This window comes from Hyperoodon ampullatus (assembly GCF_949752795.1).
Source record: "Hyperoodon ampullatus genome assembly, chromosome: 4".
Classification (NCBI taxonomy): Eukaryota; Metazoa; Chordata; class Mammalia; order Artiodactyla; family Ziphiidae; genus Hyperoodon; species Hyperoodon ampullatus.
This window is the reverse complement of record NC_136917.1, coordinates 56766394-56789121: the sequence shown is the minus strand read 5'-3', so window position 1 is coordinate 56789121 and position 22728 is coordinate 56766394. Positions and strand designations below refer to the sequence as shown.

At 52.1% G+C, this 22728-nt stretch overlaps 2 protein-coding genes across 3 annotated transcripts in view; one reads left to right on the top strand and one right to left on the bottom strand.

The window, feature by feature from the left end:
- LOC307051213 (uncharacterized protein) overlaps nt 1–14624 on the top strand; it is a gene marked incomplete at both ends in the record, with an annotated part of 134198 nt that extends 119574 nt beyond the window's left edge. The window contains 3 exons of the mRNA XM_079701545.1: nt 1600–1658; nt 9363–9451; nt 14398–14624. Coding sequence (XP_079557671.1) covers nt 1600–1658; nt 9363–9451; nt 14398–14624 — 375 coding nt within the window. The remainder of the gene's footprint in view (nt 1–1599; nt 1659–9362; nt 9452–14397) is intronic.
- Nucleotides 14625–20190: 5566 nt separating this feature from the next.
- DIAPH1 (diaphanous related formin 1) overlaps nt 20191–22728 on the bottom strand; it is a gene marked incomplete at its 3' end in the record, with an annotated part of 94124 nt that continues 91586 nt past the window's right edge. For both annotated transcript variants that reach the window (XM_079703580.1, XM_079703581.1), the window contains one exon: nt 20191–20348. In XM_079703580.1, the coding sequence (XP_079559706.1) occupies nt 20191–20348 (158 nt within the window). The remainder of the gene's footprint in view (nt 20349–22728) is intronic.

Here is a 22728-nt window from a genome sequence, read left to right as displayed (position 1 = left end):
CATGTGATTCTGATAGCTAATTGAGAGAGCCTTACTACAACTTCCTCTTAGAGAGCCACAACGTCTCCTTTGCTCTTCCCCACACTTGTTGGGTAGGTACTAGAATTCTCCCTCTTATAACTGAGTTTCACAGAGCTCAAGTGACTTGCTCAAGTTCACAGGGTAAGTGGTCGAAAAAGATCTAATCTAGGTCTGTCTTAACTCCAGAATTTGTGCTTTCAATCACTTGGTACTTGTAAAACTGGAGAACAGGAGGGATGGTTTGTGTCTGCTGGGATGAGGCAAAGGGGGGCATTCTTTCCCTTTTAGAGCCTAACACGTGAAGAAAAGTCTACTGGGGCTCCTGATTCCTGAGCAGCCCTAATTGAACAAACTTGGACCCGCTGTCCTTATGTAGGTTGTGAGTTGGCCTAGTTCCTGTCCTCCAGTCTGTCATGGTTCCTGCATCTCCATGTAGATTCTGCTGTGTCTAAGAATATAGTAACTGAGAGCTGGATATCCCTATGCCCTTCCCCATGGCAGCTCCAGAATGGTGCTTGTAACTCCTATGGTACCTGGGATGCTAAGTTTCTGGGCTCTGCGTACATCACTGCCACCTGTGAGACTTAGAGTGAGTCATTTGGCAGCCTTGGGTCTTCCTTCTCCCCAGTGTAATCGGAGGTGCTCACACCTCCCTCTCTGCTCCTGGGAGTGAGTGTGAGAATTAATTACCAGAGCACCCCAGAATGGAGAGGAAATGCCTCTAGGAGTGCTCCATGAGAGTGTGTGATGGGATAATACACCCTCTGGACAGGCTGGGAGTGTCTTGGAAGTGAAGTGGCTGGCTAGAGTCCCAAACCTTCATCCAGGTGGGAGAGGGTTACAGATCTGCCCCTTGGGAGCCCTGGAGATTGAGTTGGCTCTCCTTGGAGCCTGTGGGAGCTCGATCTCTGCCGGGCTCCATCCCAGCAGTTCTCTCTGTCCCAGACAGAGCTGCCTTGTTCTCTCCTCCTTAGTCAAAGCCATTGTCTGGCACAGAGTTCTGGGGGTGGGAGGTGTCCTGGGGCTTGGATGCCCTGGCATCCAAAGGCCCAGTCTGGCATAACTCCTAAATTAATAATGTATTTAGCTGTGGGAAGGGATCCTTGAGAGCCAACGGTCTGAAGGAGGTGTCCTTCTGAATGTGTAAAGGCACAACCTGGCATGAAAAGGGTTACCCAGAGCAGCAGCCATCTTGCCGCAGAGGATGCTTTGTTCCCCGCTGAGGAGCTGAATGAAATTCTTTCTAGGGCTGGTGGAATTCTCATGTAAAAACCTCCTCTGCGACTTTTGGGTGCCTTCTCTGCACCCCTCCCCCCGGTTTCACAGAAGATGCTTTCAGCCCTTGAATCTCTGCTCAGAAGTTCTGAGTCTGGGGGCAGGGAGGAAGGGGGGCCGGCTCCTTAGGAAAGGAATCTGGGTTTGCTCACTGTGGTCAGATAACTGTGACTTTATCTCTTTGTCTCTGTTACCTCAGACCTCTGAGACCTGAGGTGTATTTTGTCTTTGAAAATGAGCCTACCTCGCCCTCATCTTACCCCATTTGGGTACTCAGCCCCTTTCCCTCTGTTTTCTCCACAGCAAGCCCCGCCCAACACGGACTGGCGTTTCTCCCAGGCCCAGAGACCCGGCACCAGCGGGTAGGTGACTGCCTCTCCAGCCCACCCTCTCCTCTGCGACATTTTTCTCAGTGATGATGTGGGAGGAGATGGGGGGAAGGGCTCAGCATTTGCTACAAATGGCTTCCTCCCTCAGTTCCAGATTTCAGGAAGGTTTTGGTATGTTGGGGGCTGGTACGCAAACCCCAGAAGGAAGAGACTCCTACTCTGGCTATTTTGGAAACGCAATTCACACACTCATCCCTCCCCTTCGCCCCACCACACAAACCTCTTCCTGTATCTTGGGGACTCCGTGGGAGCAAAGGATGGTCTCAAGGTGGTCTCTGGGTGGAGAGGAAAGTTTTTATACCTATCCACCGGCTCCATCCCCCTGCTCCAGATTTGCCTGGCCTCCCGTCCTGACTGGGGTTCAGGCAGAGGAATCTGGGACGGGAGGAGGAGGGGAGGAGCTGTCAGCAGCCAGAGCCTCCTCCAGAGCCGGCAGGAAAGAGCCGAGGCTGAGGGGAGGGCGGTCAGGCAGCTGGAGGTGGGGCTGGGGACACTCTGCCTGCAGGCCCTTTGTCTCTGACACTCTCTCACCGTCCTAGGCTCAGTCTCTACGTTAGTTTGCAATCTCTGCCTCTCCCTCTCTTTCTCGTCTCGATCTCAGTTTCTGTCTTTACTGCTGTATCTTGGTCCCTACCATTTGTGTCTCCTTGCACTGATCTGTGCCTCTTGCTGCGCCTGCTATGGCTAGGCGCTCAATAAATGTGGAATCAATGAATAAACGTGACTCTGCCTTAGTCTCAGTCTCTGTTTCTCCTTTTCCCTCTGTCTCTGCTTCCCTGTCTCTGTCCTTGACCTCTCTTCTGTTTCTCCTTCTTTCATCATTTCCTAGTGTCCTGATGTTCTTCTGTCTCCAGTCTCTTTCTCTCCCTCTGTTTCTCCTTTCTTCTCTGTTCTCAGTCTCTCTGTGTCTCCTTTGTCTTTGTCTCTGTCTCTCTCTGTATATCTCTCTAAGTCTCTTGTCTGTCTCTTTTTGCCGTAATGGGTCTCTTTCTCTGTTGCTCTTTCTTTATCTCTCTCTCTCTCTCTCTCTTCTATCCTGTCTTTTACTCTGTGTCCCTCTCTCTGTCTCTCATTTCCTAAAACATGTGGGCAAGCCAGCACACACATGCCCGCCCCCCAGGCTCTCTCCCTCCCCAGCCCCTCACACACAGAGCCTTTGATCTCTGCTCTCCACCATACACCCTCCCATCCAGGCTGCCCCAGCTGCTCAGATCAATCTGGTATGAATTCCTGCTAAGACAGGAACTCCCTGGGGCAAGCGGGCGGGGGTGGGGTGGAGGGGAGGAGGACTTAAGCAAAAGACCTGCAGTTGGTCTGAGGGGAGTGGGGTCAGCTCTGGGCCAAGCCTCCCCCTGCTAGAAGTCGGGAGACTGGTGGAGTCCAAGAAGCCCAGGAGACAGAGGGAGGGCAGAGCTTGGGCTGCCTTCCCCACCTTCTCGCTGGTTGGACACTTGCTGCCCACATTTCCCCAGATGCTGAGCCCTCACTGCCACAAGAACCCAGGACACCTTGGTGTACGGTGGAGACTCCAGCTCCTGGGCATGTGAGTCCTGCCTCTGGTATCGAGGTCTCAAGGCAGTTAGTTCCTAGCAGGCCCCTAGAAGGCAGCAAACCAGATGGCTTGGACTGCCCTTGCCCCGCCCTTGACCCCAGCTTTCTCCTTTTCCCTGCAAGTCTTGCAAGCCTTCCCACAGGTTTATCCGTTAGGTCGTTCATGTATTCGTTCATGTATTTATTCATTCAACAAATATTTATTGAGCATATACTATGAGCCAGGCCCTGTGCTAAACATTGGCCTGTAAGAGTGAACAAGCAGACACGATCCTTGTACTCATAGGCTGCCATGCTAGCAGGGAAGACAGAAAATTGACAACAAATCACGCTAAAAAAATTTCTAGTTACAAATCATAGCAAGTTCTGGGAGGAGGGTCATGTGAGTGTAATGGGGGAGGGGGATAGAGAAGACCTCCAGGAGGAAGTGCCATTTGAGCTGAGGTGATGAGAAGTACAGGGCAATTCATGTTCCCTTTACCCAACGCCACCCCAGGCCATATACTGGCCCTGAAGCAGAATTCATTGCTGAACTTGAGAGCCCCACCAATTGACTCTTTTTTTAAAAATAATTTTTATTGGAGTATAGTTGATTTACAATATTGTGTTAGTTTCAGGTGCACAGCAAAGTGAATCAGTTACCCATATTCACATATCCATTCTTTTTTAGATTCTTTTCCCATATAGGTCATTACAGAGTATTGAGTAGAGTTCCCTGTGCTATACAAGTAGGTCCTTATTAGCCGTTTGACTCTTACGTGCCTTCTGGATTGGCCGCCTTACCCCTGCCTCAAGTCCCTTTTCATCAAATGAGAGACTTGGTGGCCTAAAGTACATGAGGGAGCTCTTGGGGAGATGGAGGAGAAGGTGCAGGGCTCTCCCTTCCTTAGTTAACTTGAGGGGGATGGAACAAGCATTTATGATTCAGCTGCACAGGGGCCCAGATGAAGTCAAATGTTAGGGGCCCAGTCCAGCAACTATAACTTCCCCCTTTCATTCATTCAATAAATAGTTAATAAGCACCTACCGTAGGACAGGTAGTATTCTAGGTGTAGGAGATAGACATAACCTCTGCCTTAGGGAGTTTACAGTGTGTTGAGGGAGACAGATATTAACCAAATAATGACTCAAAAAAAATTGTAGGGCTTCCCTGGTGGTGCAGTGGTTGAGAGTCCGCCTGCCGATGCAGGGGACACGGGCTTGTGCCCCGGTCCGGGAAGATCCTACATGCCACGGAGCGGCTGGGCCCATGAGCCATGGCCGCTGAGCCTGCACACCTGGAGCCTGTGCTCTGCAACGGGAGAGGCCACAACAGCGAGAGGCCCGCGTACCGCAAAAAAAATAATAATAATAATTGTAAGATTACAGCTACCCTAAGTGCTGTGAAGAGCAGTTCCTGGTGGTGAGAGTATAAAATAGGGATTTGACCTGGTCGGGGAGCAGGAGGACATCCAGGAGGAAATGAGGTTGTGGGTTAACCAGCTGAAGGAAACAGGGAAGAGCATTCCAGGTGGAGGGAAGAGCATTTGCAAAGGCCCTGTGGTGAGGCCTCTCAGGCTCAGCAGAATGATGCAGGTTTTCTTTGCTGCCATTCTGATGAGTCAATGGGGGTGAGAAGATGAAGAGGGGAGATTTCTCTTATTCAGTCTAACCCTGGTTCTGGCTCCCCACTGCTTCTCTGGCCTATCTTGGCTACTGGGACACCAGGTTCAGAGCAGGGCTAGCGTCGAGTTCTTCAGTAAACCTGGTTCAAGTTCAAGCCAGCGCCCTGTCCCATTGCCTAGACAAAAGGAAGTCCCTGCCTGCCAGGTGCTCCTCCTCCCCACCGCTACCCCTGCTCAGGTCCTCCTTTTGGCTTCTGATCCCAACAGCTGTTGTCTCAAGCCCTGAGCCCAGCAAGCCAGTTCTCCTTTCTCAGGCTGTACCCCAGGCCCCGCCCTGCAGCTGTTCCCAGCCTCTGCCCAGAGGAGGGTCTCCATTTGGCTTTCCCTGGTCCCCACACTGTTCTCCTTGGATGGCTCCACACTGCCATTTCCCCTTCCGTTCCAACTCCCCGAGAGACACTATCCCTGCTCTCCCTCAGTTTGGGCAGTCATTTAAACAAATAGCATCTTATTTTTTTCTGCTTATAAAATAATCCATGCTCATTATAGAAACATGAGAAATAGAGAAAACAGTTTAAAAGAAAAAGCACTCATAATTTTACAACCCAGCCTCTGGGACTGCCCCTCACACACACACACACACAGCACACTAGAATACAAACTTCTTAGGGCAAGAATCATATCACCTCTTAAATCCTAGGGCCTGTCACAGGCACTGGCACATAGTGGGTACAGGTTGTAGTTCTGCCTGTTGCCAGCTGTGTGATTTTGGGAAAGTCTCTCAACCTCTCTGAGCCCCAGTTTCATCTGCTGGGAAATAGGGATAATAACACTTATCTGTAGGTGGTTCTGAGGCTGAAATAGACAATATGTATATAATTTAGTCAGCCCACTACCCAGAAATAAGAAACTCTGAGTAAATGGTTCAAAAAGTAGTCTGTCTCTCTACTCATCTCCTGCCCACGTGCTTGGCCTCCAGCCTTCAATCATTTCCCAAGAATCCTTTCCGCCCAGCCTGGCATGGTTCCAGGCCCACCCTTCCACTCACCTTTATTCCCTCAACACCATCACCCACCACCACAGGGTACCCTAACCTGGTGTCTGACCCTGTTGTCTACCCCACAGCCCCAAAGCTCTTCTCCCTGCTGCTCACCCCCATACCTGCTCTCCCCACTCTTTCCCCATTAGGCCCTTCACCTCGGCCTGAGGCCACCTGCCTCAGCCCTGCGCCCCCAGGCAGGCCCAGAGAGAGCTCAGTCTGCCTGCAAGTAAGGACTCCTGGATTTTCATGGAGACAGAGGTGGCTGAGGCTCCATCACTGGGCTCCCGTCCTCCCAGAGGTACCCCCAACCCTCAGTCTTCTCATAGGAGCAACCATGACCTTTAAATACTTAAATCTGATCACGACAACCCCCCTTTTATATACTTTAGTGGTTTCCCAGAGCTCTTAGGATGAGACCAAAATCTTTAGTGTATACTCTGCAGCCCCAGGCCCTGACACCACCGCGCCTTATGGCAGCCACACTGGTTTTCTCTTAGTGGTTTGCACTCACCAAGGTCCTCCCAGCCTCAGAGGCTGGGGGCGTATTGCTCCCTCTGCTTGGAAAGCTTTCACAACACTACCCTTCTCCTAGTTAACTTAATTTTACCCCTCAGTTTTTTACTTTGAAATGCTTCAAACCTCTCAAAGTTGAAAGAATCATATGATGAACATCCAAATACTCTTTTAAACCTAGATTCATCAATCGTTAATATTTTGCACATTTACTTTCTCCTCTCTCTCTGTCTCTCAACACACACACACACACACACACACACACACACACACACACACACCTCACACACTTTTTTTCTGGACCATTTGAGAGTTGCAGACGTCATAACATTTGAAATACTTCAGTATCTCTCTCCTGATAACAATAACATTCTCACACATAACCACAAAAGAATGATCACATTTGAATAATTTAACATTAATGCAATAATATACAGTCTACTAGCAGATTTTCATAAATGTTCCCCAAATGTCCTTTCAACCTGTATTTTTTTTCTTTTAACTCCAGAATTCAATCAAGGAACACGAATTGCATTTGCTTGCTACCTCTCTTTCATCTCCTTTAATCTAAAACAGCCTCCTTACCTTTTGGAGGGTTATTTTTTTTAAGACATAGACATGTTTTAAAGAGTCCGGGCCAGTTGTCTTTCAAAATGTCCCACAGTCTGGATTTGCTGATCATTTTCTCATGGTGAGATCAGCTTACAGAGTCTGATAAGAATACGGCGTGGGTGACATTGTACACTTTCTGCTGCAAATCATTTCCTGTCAGTTTGTCCCATTGTCAGTGATGCTCAGTTTGTTCCCTGGGTTAAAGTGGTATCCCCAGATCTCTCTGTTACAAAGATATTTTAAAATATTGGTGATTAATAAGTAATCTGTGGGTGATATTTGAGACTGTGCAGCAACCTTTCGCTGCTTTTAGTATTTTAGTATTCACTGATGATCCTTGCCTGAATCGGTTTTTACATCAGCAGTTATACAGTGTTGATTTTCTATCACTCCTACGTTTGTTTGGCTGGCATTCTCCTGCAGATCACCTGGATAGCCTCTTCAGATTTAAATACCCTATCTTTTCCTTGAGGAAGCCTGGACTGACTGGCTCCCTAACCCCAACTAGGCAGAACTCTCCTGTACCCCTGCTCTTTGCCTCCATGGCACTTGCTTGTCACAATTACAATTCAATTATTTTGTAATTATTTAATATCAGCCTCTCAATGGAGATCGAGCATCGTGAAGTCAGACTTTTTCAGTCCTGTTCACAGCTACAAACCCAGCACCTAGTCCCGTGTCTGGCACACAGTACTTGCTCAATAAATATTGATTGAATAAATGAACCCAGAATCCCAGCTCTTCCCATTCTGTGGAGGGAGAAATGACATTCCTGCTTTCTCATCCAACCCTAACTCTACATTTGCTGTGACACCGTAGAGGGCACCACACAGCAGCTGGTCTGAGCCTTAGACTGAGTCCACCTGCCTGGGGATGGGAATTCCAGATCAGGGGAAACCATAAGCAGGGACAGACCTTGGAAAAATTGTAAAGCAGCTCTTGACTGTGCTTAGCCACCGTGACGAATACACACACACACACACACACACACACACACACACACACACACACACACACACACACACTCTCTCTCTCTCTCTCTCTCTCTCTCTCTCTCTCTCTCTCTCTCTCTCACTCTTTCATGCCTTCAAGGCCTTCCCTGCAGCCCCTCCCCTGGTGCCAAACCCTTCTTACCTCATGGTGAGCCTACCTTTCTGGGCAGGGCTTTCCCCATTCATTCAGGCAACAAACATTTATTGAGGAACTTTAGTGTTCCAGATGGTGCAAAGGTCGACTAATAGACGTGTGTGTCAGGCTGCTTCCCCTTCCCCTCAAAAATGGAAATTTCATCCCTGAAAATTTGATGTCTGAAAATTCCCTGAAAATTTGATCCCTGAAAATTCCCCCCGAAAGCATGGAAATAGTTACTATGGGAAAAATCCAAGTTGGGCTAGCATTCATTAGAGTTCTTTTACAGGTTAACATTTTTAACAATTAGGAATCACCTAGTGTTTTTCTCAGTGTTTAGAGCATCTAAAGCTCTTAACTAGGTGCTTCAGTAGAAAACAGGCACAGTCCTGGTCCCAGAGCTCAAGGAGCTGGGTCTGGGGGTGGAGCAGACAGGTGGGGACAGTGGCAGTCACAGTGGGACTAGAGCCGCCACAGGGCAGACAGTGGGGGTGGGAGCACAGCGGAGGCACCTAACCCAGCCTGGGTGGGCTTAGGGGTCCCCTCTGGCAACGTATTCATGTTACCAAGGCAGAGGTAGGGAACTTGCAATCTAGGGAATGGTATCTGCACAAGATGTGCTGCAAGAGAGAGTTTGAGGAATTAGGGAAAGCGCCTCAGAAAAGGTTTCTGATAGAATGTTTGAGAGCGAGGTTGGGGGTGTTCTTGTGAAATAGGAGGGGCTGGTCCTTGTGTGCCTGTGGATTTTATCCTGAGGGCTCAGCGAGCCACTGAAGTGATCAGACTTGAGTTTTAGAAACCTCTCTCCCTGTCTCGTGGGGCCCCCAACCTCTCCCCCTAGGTTCTCTCTAGGTTCTCACACCTTTGTCAAGTTCTGGTACATTCTCTCCCGTTTCCCACCCTCACTGTCCTCGGGAGAGGGTCTGCTCTCCCTCACTGTGAACCACTGCTCCCTCAAGGCGGGGCAAGCTTCAGTGCGTCCTGCCCTCTCCCTCGAAGGGCCATGGTGTCTGAAACAGTAGAAAGCTGGTTTGGGGGACTGGCAAATGGGGGGGGGCGGTCTGGCTTCTGAAGGATTGTATAATCCACCTCCTACCTTGCTGGAAGGGAGCAGGTCTTGGGCATGGGCTGGGGATAGGCACTGGATGTGGGAGCCCTGGGAGAGGACAGGAGGGGCATGAGCTGGTGGCTTGGGAGACCGTGCTAACCATCCCATTCTCTCCGCAGATCCCAAAATGGCGATGAAACCGGCACCTGGCCCAACAACCAGTTTGACACAGAGATGCTGCAAGCCATGATCTTGGCCTCCGCCAGTGGTAAGTTGTGCCAGCATGTGTGGGGTGGGAGACCTGGGGTTCTGGGGTGCATCCCACAGCACCATGCCCTGAGACTGGCTTTCCACCTATGTGGTTCCTCTGGACCTTTCAGCCGATCTGAGGCAGCCCATAATTCGAGGATATAAAGCCGGGTTAGGGAATAGCTGAGGGATGGGGGTGGTGGTCCTGGGATGCCCAGAGGGGAATGAACAGGGAAAGATCCTTGCAGGAGAAGTAGGGAGTAGTGGTTAAAAGTCTAGCCTTGGAAGGGACAACTGTAGGTCAGGTCCTAGCTCTGCCGCTAACTACCTTTGTGACTTTGATCAGTTTGCTTAATCTCTCTAAACCTCAGTTTCCTCAGCCAAGAAAATGGGGACAGCGACCTCAAAGGATTGTTGTAAGGATTCAGTGAGATGATACCGTAAAGCACATAGTACTGGGCCTGGCACATACATGCCCTCAATCCATGGACGTGGGTGTGGATACCCCCAGCAGGGAGCACACACTCTGGACAGGAGTGTCCAGAGTACCACTCTCTTTTTTGGTTGCCCCCACTTGCAGAGCAGGATTTTAGTTTTCCCACAAGGCTAACAAAGAACTTCAGCAATAGAGATTCAGGTGATGGTTTTCATCCCTGAAGAGTAAGAAGAGTCCTGAGCCGGTGGGGACAGAGGGGGACGGAATAATATCATTAGTACTTAAGAACACAGGCTTTGGAGGCAGGCCAGCCTGGATTCAAATCCTGGTGCTACCACTAAGCTGTGAGTCATCAGGCAAGTGACTAACCCCTCTGGGCCGCAGTTTCACTGACTACAAAATCCGTACGATAATAACAGATCTCACTGTGGCGTCGTGAGGGCAGAATGTAAGGCCTCAGCATAGGATTGGCAGAGAGGAAGGGCATGCTATGCAATGGTGAAAATTGATTAACGATTATCTTTTTTGACCCATGGTGGGATAGAAGGTAGAATTAGAATAACGCCTGCTAAGAAGGGCTAGCTTCTGGAGCAGCCAGTCCTGGGCTTATATGGAAGCCGGCAGTGGCCTTACATAGTGAACCGAGAGCCCGGCTGTCCAGCGTGTCTGGAGGCCTGGTGGGTAGAGAACCAGGTAAAGTCAGAATTGTAACCACTATAGTTGTGCCTGTGTGCTGCCCCAGCACATGCTAGGCAAACTTGATGGGCCACACATGTCAGTGGATCCTCTCACCAGCTCTGCAAGGCAGGTCTAATTCCTTCCATTTGACAGATGAGGGAACCAAGAAGTCGCTTGCTCCAAGGCCCCCATTTTGAGCTGCAGACTGGCAATTCTAAGCCAGCCCGACTCCTAAGCTCACGCCCTTTGTACACCAGTGACCGTGTTTGCCTTTCCATCCAGCCTCAGTTTCCCTTTTAGCTGAATAAGTTTAGAGGCTGAACTTCTCTTAATGCTGCGTTATTCTCCCAGATTAAGGTTCCAGATAAAATACAGGATGACCCGTTAATTGTAACTTCAGATAAACAACAAGTCATATTTTAGCATAAGTAGGTTCCAAATGTTAGGACCGGGACATACTATACTAAAAAAAAAAATTATATGAAATTCAGATTTAACTGGGCACCCTTTATTTTTATTTGTTAAATCTGGCAAGCCTTCCCCGGATGTCTGTGAGGCCCAGTGGGGCGAGGCCGTGGGTGGTGAAGAGGAAGGGAGAAGGGACGGGGGCCAGCCTTCTGGGACAGAGCTGACCCCGGGTTTGGCGTGGGAGTGGGAGTGGGAGTGGGAGAGCTGCTGTAGCTCTAGGGAGGCCAGATACTGAGTAGGAAAGAGGCAGTTAGCTGGGTCTGAGGAGGTGCCAAGTTGGGTTCTTGAGGGAAGTAAACAGACAGTAAGGTATATTTTAGCTGTTGTGGCTTTGAGCCCTAAGGCCAGGAAGCAGACTTTTTAGCCTAAATCCAGATTTTAAAAACAGAAATGGAGTCAGTATTTATAGCCCCAGACCCTCCCAGAAGGTCCCCGGGTCCCCGCAGTTTGGCTCCCCTGTCAGGGCTCCACCCCTCTGGCCCACACAGGGCCCGAGCCGGGTGTCAGCTGGGGGAATGGACCTTGGGGGTGGAAGTGGCAGGGTCAGGCCCGACTCTCACTTTCACACCCGCTTCGTGGCCCTGGAGCCAGAGAGGTTCCTGGAGTCCAGCCCAGCCAGGCCTGTGGGGCTGCTGAGGAGGAGTAAGCAAGCGGGGGAGCAAGTACACTTGGGAGGCTTTTTAAATAAACCTTTGAGGGGAAGGTGTGCTCTCAAGGAGGCTGCAGCCTGTGGCTCAGCTGGCCCTGGCTGAGTCTCACCAGGCCTCCTGGACTGCTTGGAGTTGCTGCCCTCAGCCCTGGGGTCGGGAGGAGCGGGGAGGATGGGGCTGGGGGGTGCTTCCCTGAGGAGGGAGGCTGGCAGCGCTCTCACCTCCTCCAGGCCAGAGGATGCCCAGGTTCTTTCTTGCTGCTCTTCAAAATCTGTTTCTCCTTGGACTCAGGGAAGATCCTGGTTCCTGCCCAGTGTAGGTCTTGCAGGGTTAGAAGTGGGGGGGCCATTGGAGACTTGATTCCACAGAAGGTCAGAGCCTTCAATCCAACCGAGGTCGGGGTCAGGCAGGGCCTCGGTCAGGGTCACACGGCTGGCTCCTTCGTGGCAGAGCTGACCGGACAGAACTCAAGGGCAGCCCGTTTCTGTGACACTCTGGGTTTCCCCATCTTCCTCCCTCCCAGTCCAGCCCAGCTTCACTGCATCCCGTAGGGCCCAGGCTAACATCAGGTCTGGGTTTCTGGGGTGGAGGTGGTGGGGCTCGCTTTGTCATTTCATCTGCTCGGGTGCCCCTTAGGGTGCTCCTTAGAGATCGTGGGTGCATGTAGGATGTGGGTGGGCCTGGCTTCCAGTTACCCAGTCAAGGCTATTTCCTAGCTTTCTCTTTCTGCCTCCCTTCTCCCTGTTTCTCCCCATTTCTCTCTCCCTCTCGTCTGTCTCTCTCTCTGGCGCCTCTGACAGTCTCCCCTCTAGACCCCTAAATCACTCTGGAACCCTGGCTCTTGAAGCTGAATCTGGCTCCCTCCCCCATTGCTTCCATTTGCGGGGGGCGGGGAGGGAGCAGCGCGGTCGAGGACCCGCTCCCTCCTGGAGTTAATTAGAGAAAACGGAGGAAACGTCTGTGCAATGAAAGGGCTGGGGGAGGGGCGCAGCCGGAGGAAGGAGAGGAGGAAGTGGGCGCTGCTCCCTCCCACCCAACCTACTTCCCCGCCCCCTGAAGGCCCTCGGACTGCGGAGATTTGGGGCTTGAAATGGAGGCTGTGGAAACCTGAGCGCTGGAGTGAGGAGACGGAAAGGCCGGGGCTCATCTCTCCTCGGCTTTCTCTTATGCCCCTCCCCCTCTGGTGCTGTTCTTTGAAAACATTTCCTGTCTGTTTCTCAATCCCTGGTTGGTGTCCCAGGATTACTCAGCCTCTCCGGCTTTAGTCACCCTCTCTACCCACTCCCAGGGTCTGGAGTGAGGGTGGAGGGAGGCCAGGGTGGGGGGAACCTCTTCTGCTGGATGGGGGCTGGGCTGGGCACTCCTGGGGCTTTAACTCTCCAACTGCGGGAGGACTCCAGCAAAAGGCTTCATGAGCTCTGCCAGAGTCATCAAAACTCCTGGTTTGTTACCCCCTGGGGAGGCAGTGCGGGAGCATGTAGGGTTGAAGCAGTGACACGCCTTATGGTGATGGTGGCGGTGATTGTGGCAGCAGCTGACGTTTAGTGAGCTCTTACCAAGTGCTTCACTGGATGAAGCACCGTCTCCCTGAATCCTCACAAAAACCCAATGAGGTAGGTACTTCTGTGCTTCTCTCCCTTTAATGTGCATACACATCACCTGGAGATCTTGTTAAAATGCAGATTCTGAGTCTGTGATTCTCACAAGCTCCCAGGTGACACTGAGCCAGGGTCAGAATTTGCACTTCTCTGGACCCCAGTTTCTTCTTGTGCAGGACGGGAAGTTGGGCTACAGGCTCTCTCTGATGTCACCTACTCTAACATTGTGAGCCTGTGCCTACATTGTACCTAAGACCTCTGGTCCTGGGATCATCATCTTCTCAGCCTCTCTCCCCCTGCTGTATTCTCAGAGCAGTGATGAGGTGCAGGCCTCTGGTGGTGGTAGTGGTGACCATACCCTACAGCATACACTTAAGATGCACTTAGGCCTCACCCCTGCTCTCACCTGTCCTGGCTGGTAGGCCTTGGGCTAGTCTTTTACCTTCTCTGACCCTTGCTTCTCTCATCTGTAAAGCGGGGATAAGAGCACACATGTCCCTGGAGTGTTGAGTTGAGGTAAAAAGCTGTCATGCATGTGCAACATCTAGCAAGGTGCTTGGCACACAGTAGGCACTGGTTGCTGTTACGAAGTGAATCCCTGGAAAAGCACCTACTCCTAACTCATAAGAGAACGACTCAGTGCCCACTCTGTGCTTGGCACTGGGTGGAACAGGATAGGAACCTGCACGAACCATGGTCTTGGCCCCCCAGGAGTCTGTGGTCTAGTGTGGAGACCAGAGAGGCTGCCTGGAGAAGGGCTAGGGCAAGGACTTGAGAGCAGTGTCTCAGCCCTGAGAGTAATGACAGCTAGCATGTTTGAAGTCACTAGTCTGTGTGCTTTACGTATGTAATCTTGGTTAGCCTTCACAAAAACCGGAAGAGATAGGTACTCTTATTATCCCCATTTTGCAGTTCAGGAAACTGAGGAGACATAGGGAGGTTAGGTACACTTGACTAGGATCACAGTTAGTAGGTAAAAGAACTAGGAATGAAACCTAGGCGGTCACTCTAGAGCCTCTTAGCCCTACCCCTTGTGGGTGGGATGGTGTGTCCAGTGCTATAACTGCTTGTGCTATAAGAGAGTAACTGTTGGGGACCCTGAAGTTTAGCCCCTGACCTTCCCTTGTCTCTGCAGAAGCCGCTGATGGGAGCTCCACCCTGGGAGGGGGTGCCGGCACCATGGGCTTGAGTGCCCGCTACGGACCCCAGTTCACCCTGCAGCACGTGCCCGACTACCGCCAGAACGTCTACATCCCCGGCAGCAATGCCACTCTGACCAACGCAGCTGGCAAGCGAGACGGCAAGGCCCCGGCAGGTGGCAACGGCAACAAGAAGAAGTCGGGCAAGAAGGAGAAGAAGTAACGCGGAGGCCAGGCCTTGGAGCCACAGGGCAGCCTCCCTCCCCAACCAGCCCAGCCTCTCCCTAGCTGTGCCCAGGCCTTGGATTTTCAGGGCTCACCCCCAGGATACTGGTAGGGGCCCAGGCCATGCTCCCCTTGGGAAACAGAAACAAGTGCCCAGTCAACAACCCCCCTCTGCCCCCAGGGGATTGAATATGCAAAGGGAGTTCTGCTGGGAACCCCCATCCAATCAATTGCTGTGCCCATGGGGGTAGTGGGTTAGTGTAGACACCATTTATCACACCCCCTTCAGTTACAGCTGAACTCCTCCATCTTCCAGATTCAATCAGGCCCATCCATCCCCTGCCTCCCTCCTACCCGACCCCCCCCACCCTCCTCCTCAACAGCTCCTCTTTCTTAAGTTGTTTGGGGGTGTTGAGGTACCTGGTGACCTAAAAAGGCTCATAGTTCTGAAGAGTTGGAAGGGCATCATGACCTCTTGGCCTCTCCTTCAATTCTCAAACTTCCCCCAAAGCATGGTTTGGTGCCAATCCCTTTCACCACCTTCCAGGAACTGAGACCAAGCTCAAGTTTTGGGAGATATGGTCACCATTCCCATGGTACTGATGCTTGCTGGATTTAGGGAGGGCATTTTGCTACCATGCCTCTTCCCAGCACCCTGGGGACCAGTCTTTTGTTTTGGTTTTCATTGTTTGATGTTCCCACTGCATGCTGTGACTTCCCCCTCCCCAAACAAGAGACTTCACTGCATGTTCTAAGACAGTATGGGGTGGTAAGATAAAGAAGGGAAGGGCGCGTGTGTGTGTGTGTGTGTGTGTGTGTGTGTGCGTGCGTGCGTGTGTATGGGGGGATGGACAAAGCTTGATCCATCAGTTAACAGGGTCTTGCAGGAGGCTCTGTATGCCCCCAGGGTACTGACCAGATCCCCAAATTCCAGCCATAAGCCAAGCACCAGGCTGGACCCTCATCTGTCATATACAGGGCAGCCCAGGCAGCCAGTGGTGGGCTGAGCTACGGGCACCAATGGATTTAAACTGGCATTATGGTCCCAGGAAGCTCAGAGCAGGTTTGGGACCAGGTCCCCTGGAGAGGTCAGAGGGGCCTCTGTGGGTGCTGGGTACTCCAGAGGTGCTGCTGGTGGAAGGATCAGTGTGGCCCCAGCAGGAAGGGAGGGCCAGCTAGACCATTTTTGGTCCCTGGGTTGGGAAGGAAAGGAGCTAGAGCAGGGACCAAGTGGAAAGTGTCAGCCCAGCATCAGGGCTTGCTTCTCTACAGGGTCCCTGCATCCAGCAGCCCCAGTCCTTCACCTCGCCAGGTGCCATTTCTTCTCTGTGAAGGCCACTGCCCAGGCCCCCAGTCCGCTCCCTCGTGGCCAGAGCCTGGTTAAAGTCCCCCAGTGCCTCCTTGTGCATAAACCTTCCTCTGCCCATCCCTTCTGCTCCCCGGCGTCCAGTTCACGCAGCGGGGCTTCGCGAGAACCCCACCCCGGCCCTTGCAGTGGTGTAGAGCCCCCCCCTCCTTCGGCTGGTGTAGAATAGCCAATAGTATAGTGCGGCGTGCTTTTCTGTAATGGCGAGTGGGCCGCGGGCGGCGGGCTCCGCGCAGCCGTCTGTCCCCGAATCTGCCTGCGGCGGCCCGTGCTGTGTTTTGTGCTGTGTCCACGCGCTGCGGCGACCCCCTCCCGCGTCCTGACTCCTCTAAGCGCTTCTCTTTGCATAGTCACGTAGCTCCCCACCCCACCCCCTTCCTGTGTCTCACGCAAGTTTTATACTCTAATATTTATATGGCTTTTTTTCTTTGAAAAAAATTAAAAGATTTCTTCTGAAAGGTTCACCGTTTCTATGTAAGAGATGGGGGCTCCTGGCATGTGTGGATGAAATGATGAGCTCAGAGTTGTATGCTGGAAGACGAGTGGGATCGGAGGCGATTATTGTGTTGCGTGTTGGTTTTGGGTCAGTGCCCGAGCGTCTGTGTATTATTGTTAAATGCGGCAACACCGTCGTGCATATATAATGGTGTGCGTTGACCGTAACGGTGCTTGTGGATCTGTACCCCGTGTGTGTAATCGGCTTGCGGGTCCGCTGTGGGGGAGGGGATTTCTGAGCGCGACGTGGCAGCGTGCGGCCGCGGGTTCCGTTGTCTGTTCGCTGCTGTCTCCAGGCAGAAGAGGAGACCCGGGCGAGGGGGCGGCGCGGGCTGGCAAATGGAGCCGGAGAGGGGCCGTGGTCGTTTCCTGAGTTCCGCCCCTTCCCTGCTAAAATGACCACCCCGAGCGCCCTGCCAGGCTTCGCGGGAGGGGGGTGGACTCTCCTCTGCCAGTCCTCCTCCACACCCCTCACCTCCCCCACCCTCCCTCCCAGGGGGCTTGGAATGCATATGTGTGGGGTGGGGGGAGGCGGGCGGTGTCAAGGGGACAGAAAGGGCAAGACGGACATAAGATTGCCCGCAGGCGCAGATGCCCTCCCTCCTTCCTCTCTCCCTCTCTCTGTGCTTTCCATTCACTTCTCGCCTAGCCCGTCTCCCGCCTCCTCCAGCCTCCTGGAAGCAAGGAGGGATTCGAGGTTGCTGCTGCCAAAGCAGCTGCAGGCAACAGAGTGGGAGGAAGGGGCGGAAGGACATAAAGACCGACCCATTGGGGTTTTCAGGAGGGTCGGTGAGGGCAAGGGCATGCCCACCCGCAGGGTTGGGGGTGGCTGTCTGTGGGCGTCCTCTGTACTCTCCCAGAGCCAGTCAAGCGGTCTGCCACCTTCTGAAGTCTGTTGTCATGGAAACCAAGCCTTCCAACTAGGTAGGTGTCTGGGGGCGGCTTTCTTGCGTGGGAGGAGGGGTGGTGTGCGTGGCTGCTGAGATGGAAGCAGGGTTTTGTTTCCGAGAGCCAGGCTGCAGAGGGTGGGGTGCCGGTTGCCTGGGTTCTATTCCAGGCACGGCAGGAGACTGGCAGAGCGCGTGAGCAGATGTGGTTGGTTGGTCCCCTAATTGGTATGTGTGCCTATACTACAGCTCTAAGCCAGAAACGCGTGGCCTCTGGGGGTAGGGAAGAAGGAGGCAGGGAACCCACCTCCACATCCCCAGCCATACTAGGGAGGCAGCTGCACAGGCTCCAGGGCTACTTAAGAGGCTTTTATTTCCAGTTCCAGAGCCTGCCCAAATGGGTTTGTGGTTCCTCTCCAAGCCCTTCCCTGTCTGTTCTGGACCTGGTTTGTAAGATTTCTTTGTGCAGGTCACAATGTGCTCAAACAAGTCTGGCCCTGAGCATCAAGTCACCTGGAGCATGACCTCTGTCTTTTGACCTCTGCTGGGCAGGCTCAGGCTTCCACCCCAGGGTAAGCCCTAGCCTGGAATGTGGTCTGTGGACACCAAAAGTGAGTGTGGGAGGGGAATACGGGAGAATGGCAGAATGGCAGTCATAGGTTTCCCTTAGCAAAAGAGGCACAGGTACTGCCAGGAAACTGCAAGTGAAGTCTGGGGTCATGGGGAGGTGGGGGTCCCAGAACTGAATCCAAGAAAAGGGTTCCAAGCCAAGAGGCAGCACTGTGGAAGGTAGGGGGCTGAACTGGGGCCTCCTCCTTTACAGAGGGCAAATGGTGGGACAGAAGCCACTATGTACGAATCAGCTCTAGCCCTGCGCCCAACCGTGGTGTCTGGCACATGAAGGTGCCGGCACCCTTTTGATGATTTTGTTAGGTCAATCGGGCTTGAGGCAGGACAAAAGTGGAGAAGCCTGGATGAGAGTGGAGAAGCCTGGATGAGAGAGAAGACAAATAGTTCAGAAATTCACAAAGGAAGCTGTAAGGCAGTACTGTTTCGATGCTTTATTAACAGTTGAAAACAAACCCAACAAACTGGAGGTGATGACATCCCAGAAGCCCAAGAGGTAAGGGGAACAGGTTTGCATTTTGTCCCTTTTTTATTATTATTATTAAATGCATCTTAGCAAAAGTAGATTAAAAAAGAAAGGGTCAAAGCCCCAGATGTCAGCAGGGAGGAGGGACCTAGGGGAGCAGCAGGCCCCTGCACCACGGTCCTCCCAGAAATAGTGCAAAGGAGCTGCTGTTGCCCCTCCACACACAGGCCCTAACAACCAGAACCCTCCTTCCGGGCCTCAAGGCTTCCCTGCAGGCGCCCTTAGGTCTCCTAAGCTCCCCCTTGCTCTAATAACTATACTTTTGCGCCAGGCCCTACCAGTGCCATTCTCTCTCCCAGGGGTGGGAAGCCGAAAGGAGCACAGGAGGGCAAAGTGTCACCTTGACCGGAGAATCTGAGCTTCCTGTGGCTGGGACCGCCAAAGAGTCTGGCCTGCCCACTGCAGAGAAGAGAGCAGGGTGGGGCACAGGCTGTGCACACTGCTCCAGAGTGGCCAGTTAGCATTTGCACATTTGGCTTGATAAATATATTAAATTTATAAAAACTCTGTCGTTTCAGAGCTCCCACTACTCCTAGGCCTGGTCCAGCTCAACAAGAGAAGAGCTTCGCCTTGCCCCAGAGTCAGATGCTGGGAGAGAGAGTCTGCACTGGCCTCAAGGGCCCAGAGGCTTGAGGGCTGAGATGGAGGTCCAGGGGCTTGTTCAGAATTGAGGCTTGTGGGGAGAAATCCCAGGGACTCTGGAACCTGCCATAAAAGCCTCTTACATTATGGAAGGGAAAGGAGGAAGGAAGAGTTATTTTTCTTAAAAAAAAAAAAAAAAATGCATATAAAAATAGATCCTTTTGCAAAACAATTTCTCAGCCAGGAGGCTCCACCTCCCATTTCCCTGGAGACAGAGGATAAGGTGTTGGGATGAGATGCACCAAAGCTCTAGGGAGGGCGTGAGAAGGGCCTAGGGCTGGTGCAGAGGGTCCAGAGAGGCAAGGGCACAGAGCATGGCAGCAGGCTGGGGGCAGGTCCCACCTGTGCCATGCCTGCTTGCCCTAGGCTCTGGCCTAGGCCACAGGAGAACAGATAAAAGTGGTCCAGGTTCTTTTTGTTTTGGGAGGGCTTTCCCAAAAAGTGGGTTAAGGGGGATTTGCTCCCCACTTCCTTGGAAGCAGCTCCCAATGCCCCACCCCTAGTAATAACAAGAGCCAGGGGCAGGAAGAGCAGGGGGGCGGGGTGGTGGTGACAGCAATGAAAGGAAGGACAGAGCCCAAAGGTTCATCAGCCCATGCTGTTCTCAGGGCCAGAGAAAACACAAAAGAAAGCACAAACCCAGCAAGACTGACCTAGGCAAAAGCCCACGGGAAAGGTAGGGGCTGAGAAAGCAGGTGGGGCCTTGTCTGAGGTGAGGCCACGGAGAACGGAGGAGACACTTGGGGTTAAGGCAGCAAACACAGAGCCTGCTTTGGTAATACGAGAGCCAGGGCTGGCCAGGTTGGCTTCAGGCCTCCCCACGCTGCCCTTTCCTTCTGGCCTCCAGGCAGCTGAAGCTGTGTGTGATGTACAGAGAGCAGCAGGCTGGAGACAAAGATGGGGTCAAGGTGATGCGAGTGGCCACCGCAGAGGAATATCTCTGTGACCCTTCAGGCACATGCTGCAGAGCAGGGACAGTCTGGAGCTCCACTGAGGAGCTGCCATGGCCCCAGGACCTGGCTTAGCTTGCACGGCCGAGCAACTCCTTGGCCTCCTCAAGGATGGTGGGGACTTCCTCGCTCTTCTTGGACATCTTGGCAGGAACACAGGTCATGGCATCATCCCTGGTCAGCACTGATTCTAGCTGAGATATGGCTGCACACCCGACCTTCCTGTTTCCTGCAAGAGAAGACATGAGAGATCTCGTCCATGGAAGGCCAGTTTCGAATCCCTATCGATCTCTACGGCAGATACTCGGCCAGAAGCCATGCACACATGGCGGCCCTGTCCAGTTCAGAGGCCCTTCTTTTGAAGAAGGAGGGGAAGAAAGCCAGGAACACATGGAGGATACCTTTGCGGTGGGGAGGGGGCACGCAGGGAATATGAGAGTACAGTACAGGTAGGAGAGCAAGCTCTTGAGTTCCTGTGTGAAAAGCAGTAAAAAGTTTGAATACAGCTAGACAGACACAATGGAGTTCAAGTATCAGCAGTGTAATGTAAGGAGAGAGAAGTACTCAAAATCTGTTTTCTCATCAGAGGGTTCTTGGAAGTAAACAGACTCAAGCTTAGTAAACAGTATTGTTTTTGTTTTCTTGGCAGTTCTCAGGAAGCTCCTAGGCCAAAATCACTTTCAGTCAGCCCTGGGCAGGGTTGTCCCAAGCAGAGGAAGGCCTTTAGCAGGCGGCCAGAGGGACTCCCGCAAAGAGGAGCAGCAGCCATGCACTGACGTCACATGATGCCACACTCGCCTGGGTTCCACCAACCCTCCCTCTCTCTCGCCGTGCCCACACGCTGAGCTCTTTTCCACCTCTTCAAGGGCAGCAGCGATGATCCAAATGCCAAGGGCTCTACAAGGTGTGCAATGTGTGTGTGTGGGTGTGTGTAGGGGGAGGGGTAGTGAAAGGTATGTCAGGGAAAGCAGACCTGGGGTCAAGGATGGCCAGGACGAACCCTACAAAGAAATCTTAGCCCAATGGGCTAAGGGATAGTGAAGCTTCAGTTGCCACCCTAAATAGGAAGAGAAGAACCAGTCAATCCATGAGCTTCTGTCCTAACTGTCCTAACTCCTGGGCGTCATCCCCAAGACTCACATTCATTCATGGAATCCACATTTATGGTCCCAGTATCCTCAACAAGAAAGCCATTCCTTGGGACAATGCCCATCTCATGTTGTCTGCCTCTTCGCATGCCCTACAAGGAGCACAGAGAGACTGCAGGTCCCAAAGAGCTGCCTGCCAGGGGTGAAAGAAGCCGGACACAAAGGCCACAGATGCTATAATTCCATTTCTGTAAAATCTCTAGAATGGGCAAATCCAGAGACAGAAAGTAGGTCTGTGGTTGCCAGGGCCTAGGCGTGGGGAGAATGGGTATGGGGTTTCTTTTTGGGGTCATGAAATGTTCTGGAATTAGTGGTGCTGGTTGTACAACCTTGTGAATATGCTAAAAAACACTAAATTGTACACTTTAGAAGGGTGAATTTTAGGTATGTGATTTATATCCAATTAAATAACAAAAAACAAAACAGCTTGCTGGGTCATGGGAAAGCTGGGTGGAGAAAGCAGTGCCTAAACCTTAAAGAAGCAGAGACAGAGGAGAGAAGGCCAGCACTCCTAAATGCAGGACAGGGCAGTGGCAGGGCACGAGCAGGAAGGAAGAGGTCCAGAAGAGTCAGTGAACAAAGTGTCCACTTTGCCTTCTTGAGACCAGCAAAAAGCTTTAGGTGGGACGGAAGCCAAACAGGGTCAGAGGGCCCAGGTCTTCACCAGGGCTGTCAGCCTCTGCAGAAACATGACCCAGAGCCACTGTGTTCACACGGCAGAGGCTACCCACGGGTCAGCTGGGAGCACACAGCATGCCCACAGGTTACCAATTTACAGGTCTCCTCCTCCTCCTCCTCCCAGGGACGCGCAGGATTGTCTACCAAGAGGAGAAAGAATAGTGAAGACCCTGGGTGGCAGGCACAGGGCTCATCTGGTTACAGGGGAAGGTGTGTGACCAAGACTCCAGGGTTTCACACAAACTACTCCTCGGATTATGAACATGTAATGATGCCTCAGCGGCGGACGGGGGAGGAAAGGGGCCCGTAGGAGTGCGACTAGGATGGTCTCCTGTCTCCAGCAAAATCTTCCTCAGACCTGCTGAGTTTCTGCTCTGTTTTTGGAATACTCCCTTCGCTAGGACCCTACTTGTCATGTCCAGAAAAGGCAGTGGCTTGATATCACTTTGCTGCTCCTTTGAATTCAGTCAGGAGCAGTTGAGAAAATATTCCAACTATATTTGTGTGTGTGTGACTCAAGGGGTAAGTACATGTTAAAATAATTTCTGACTCTGGACCCAGGGAAAAGGAACACCTATCCTGGACAACATGGGAAAAGTCAAAGTACAAGTGTGAAGTATCTTCAGCTGTTTCTCTCTTTGGTTTCTTCCTCTAAAACTAAGAAGATACCAGTTGTACCTAATCAAGCACATCTCTATATTTTCCTAGATTCAAAAAGCTTCTGAGGCATTGCAGACTGCATAAAAACTGAGTGGATGGTAAGTCAGGAAAGACCAAAATTTC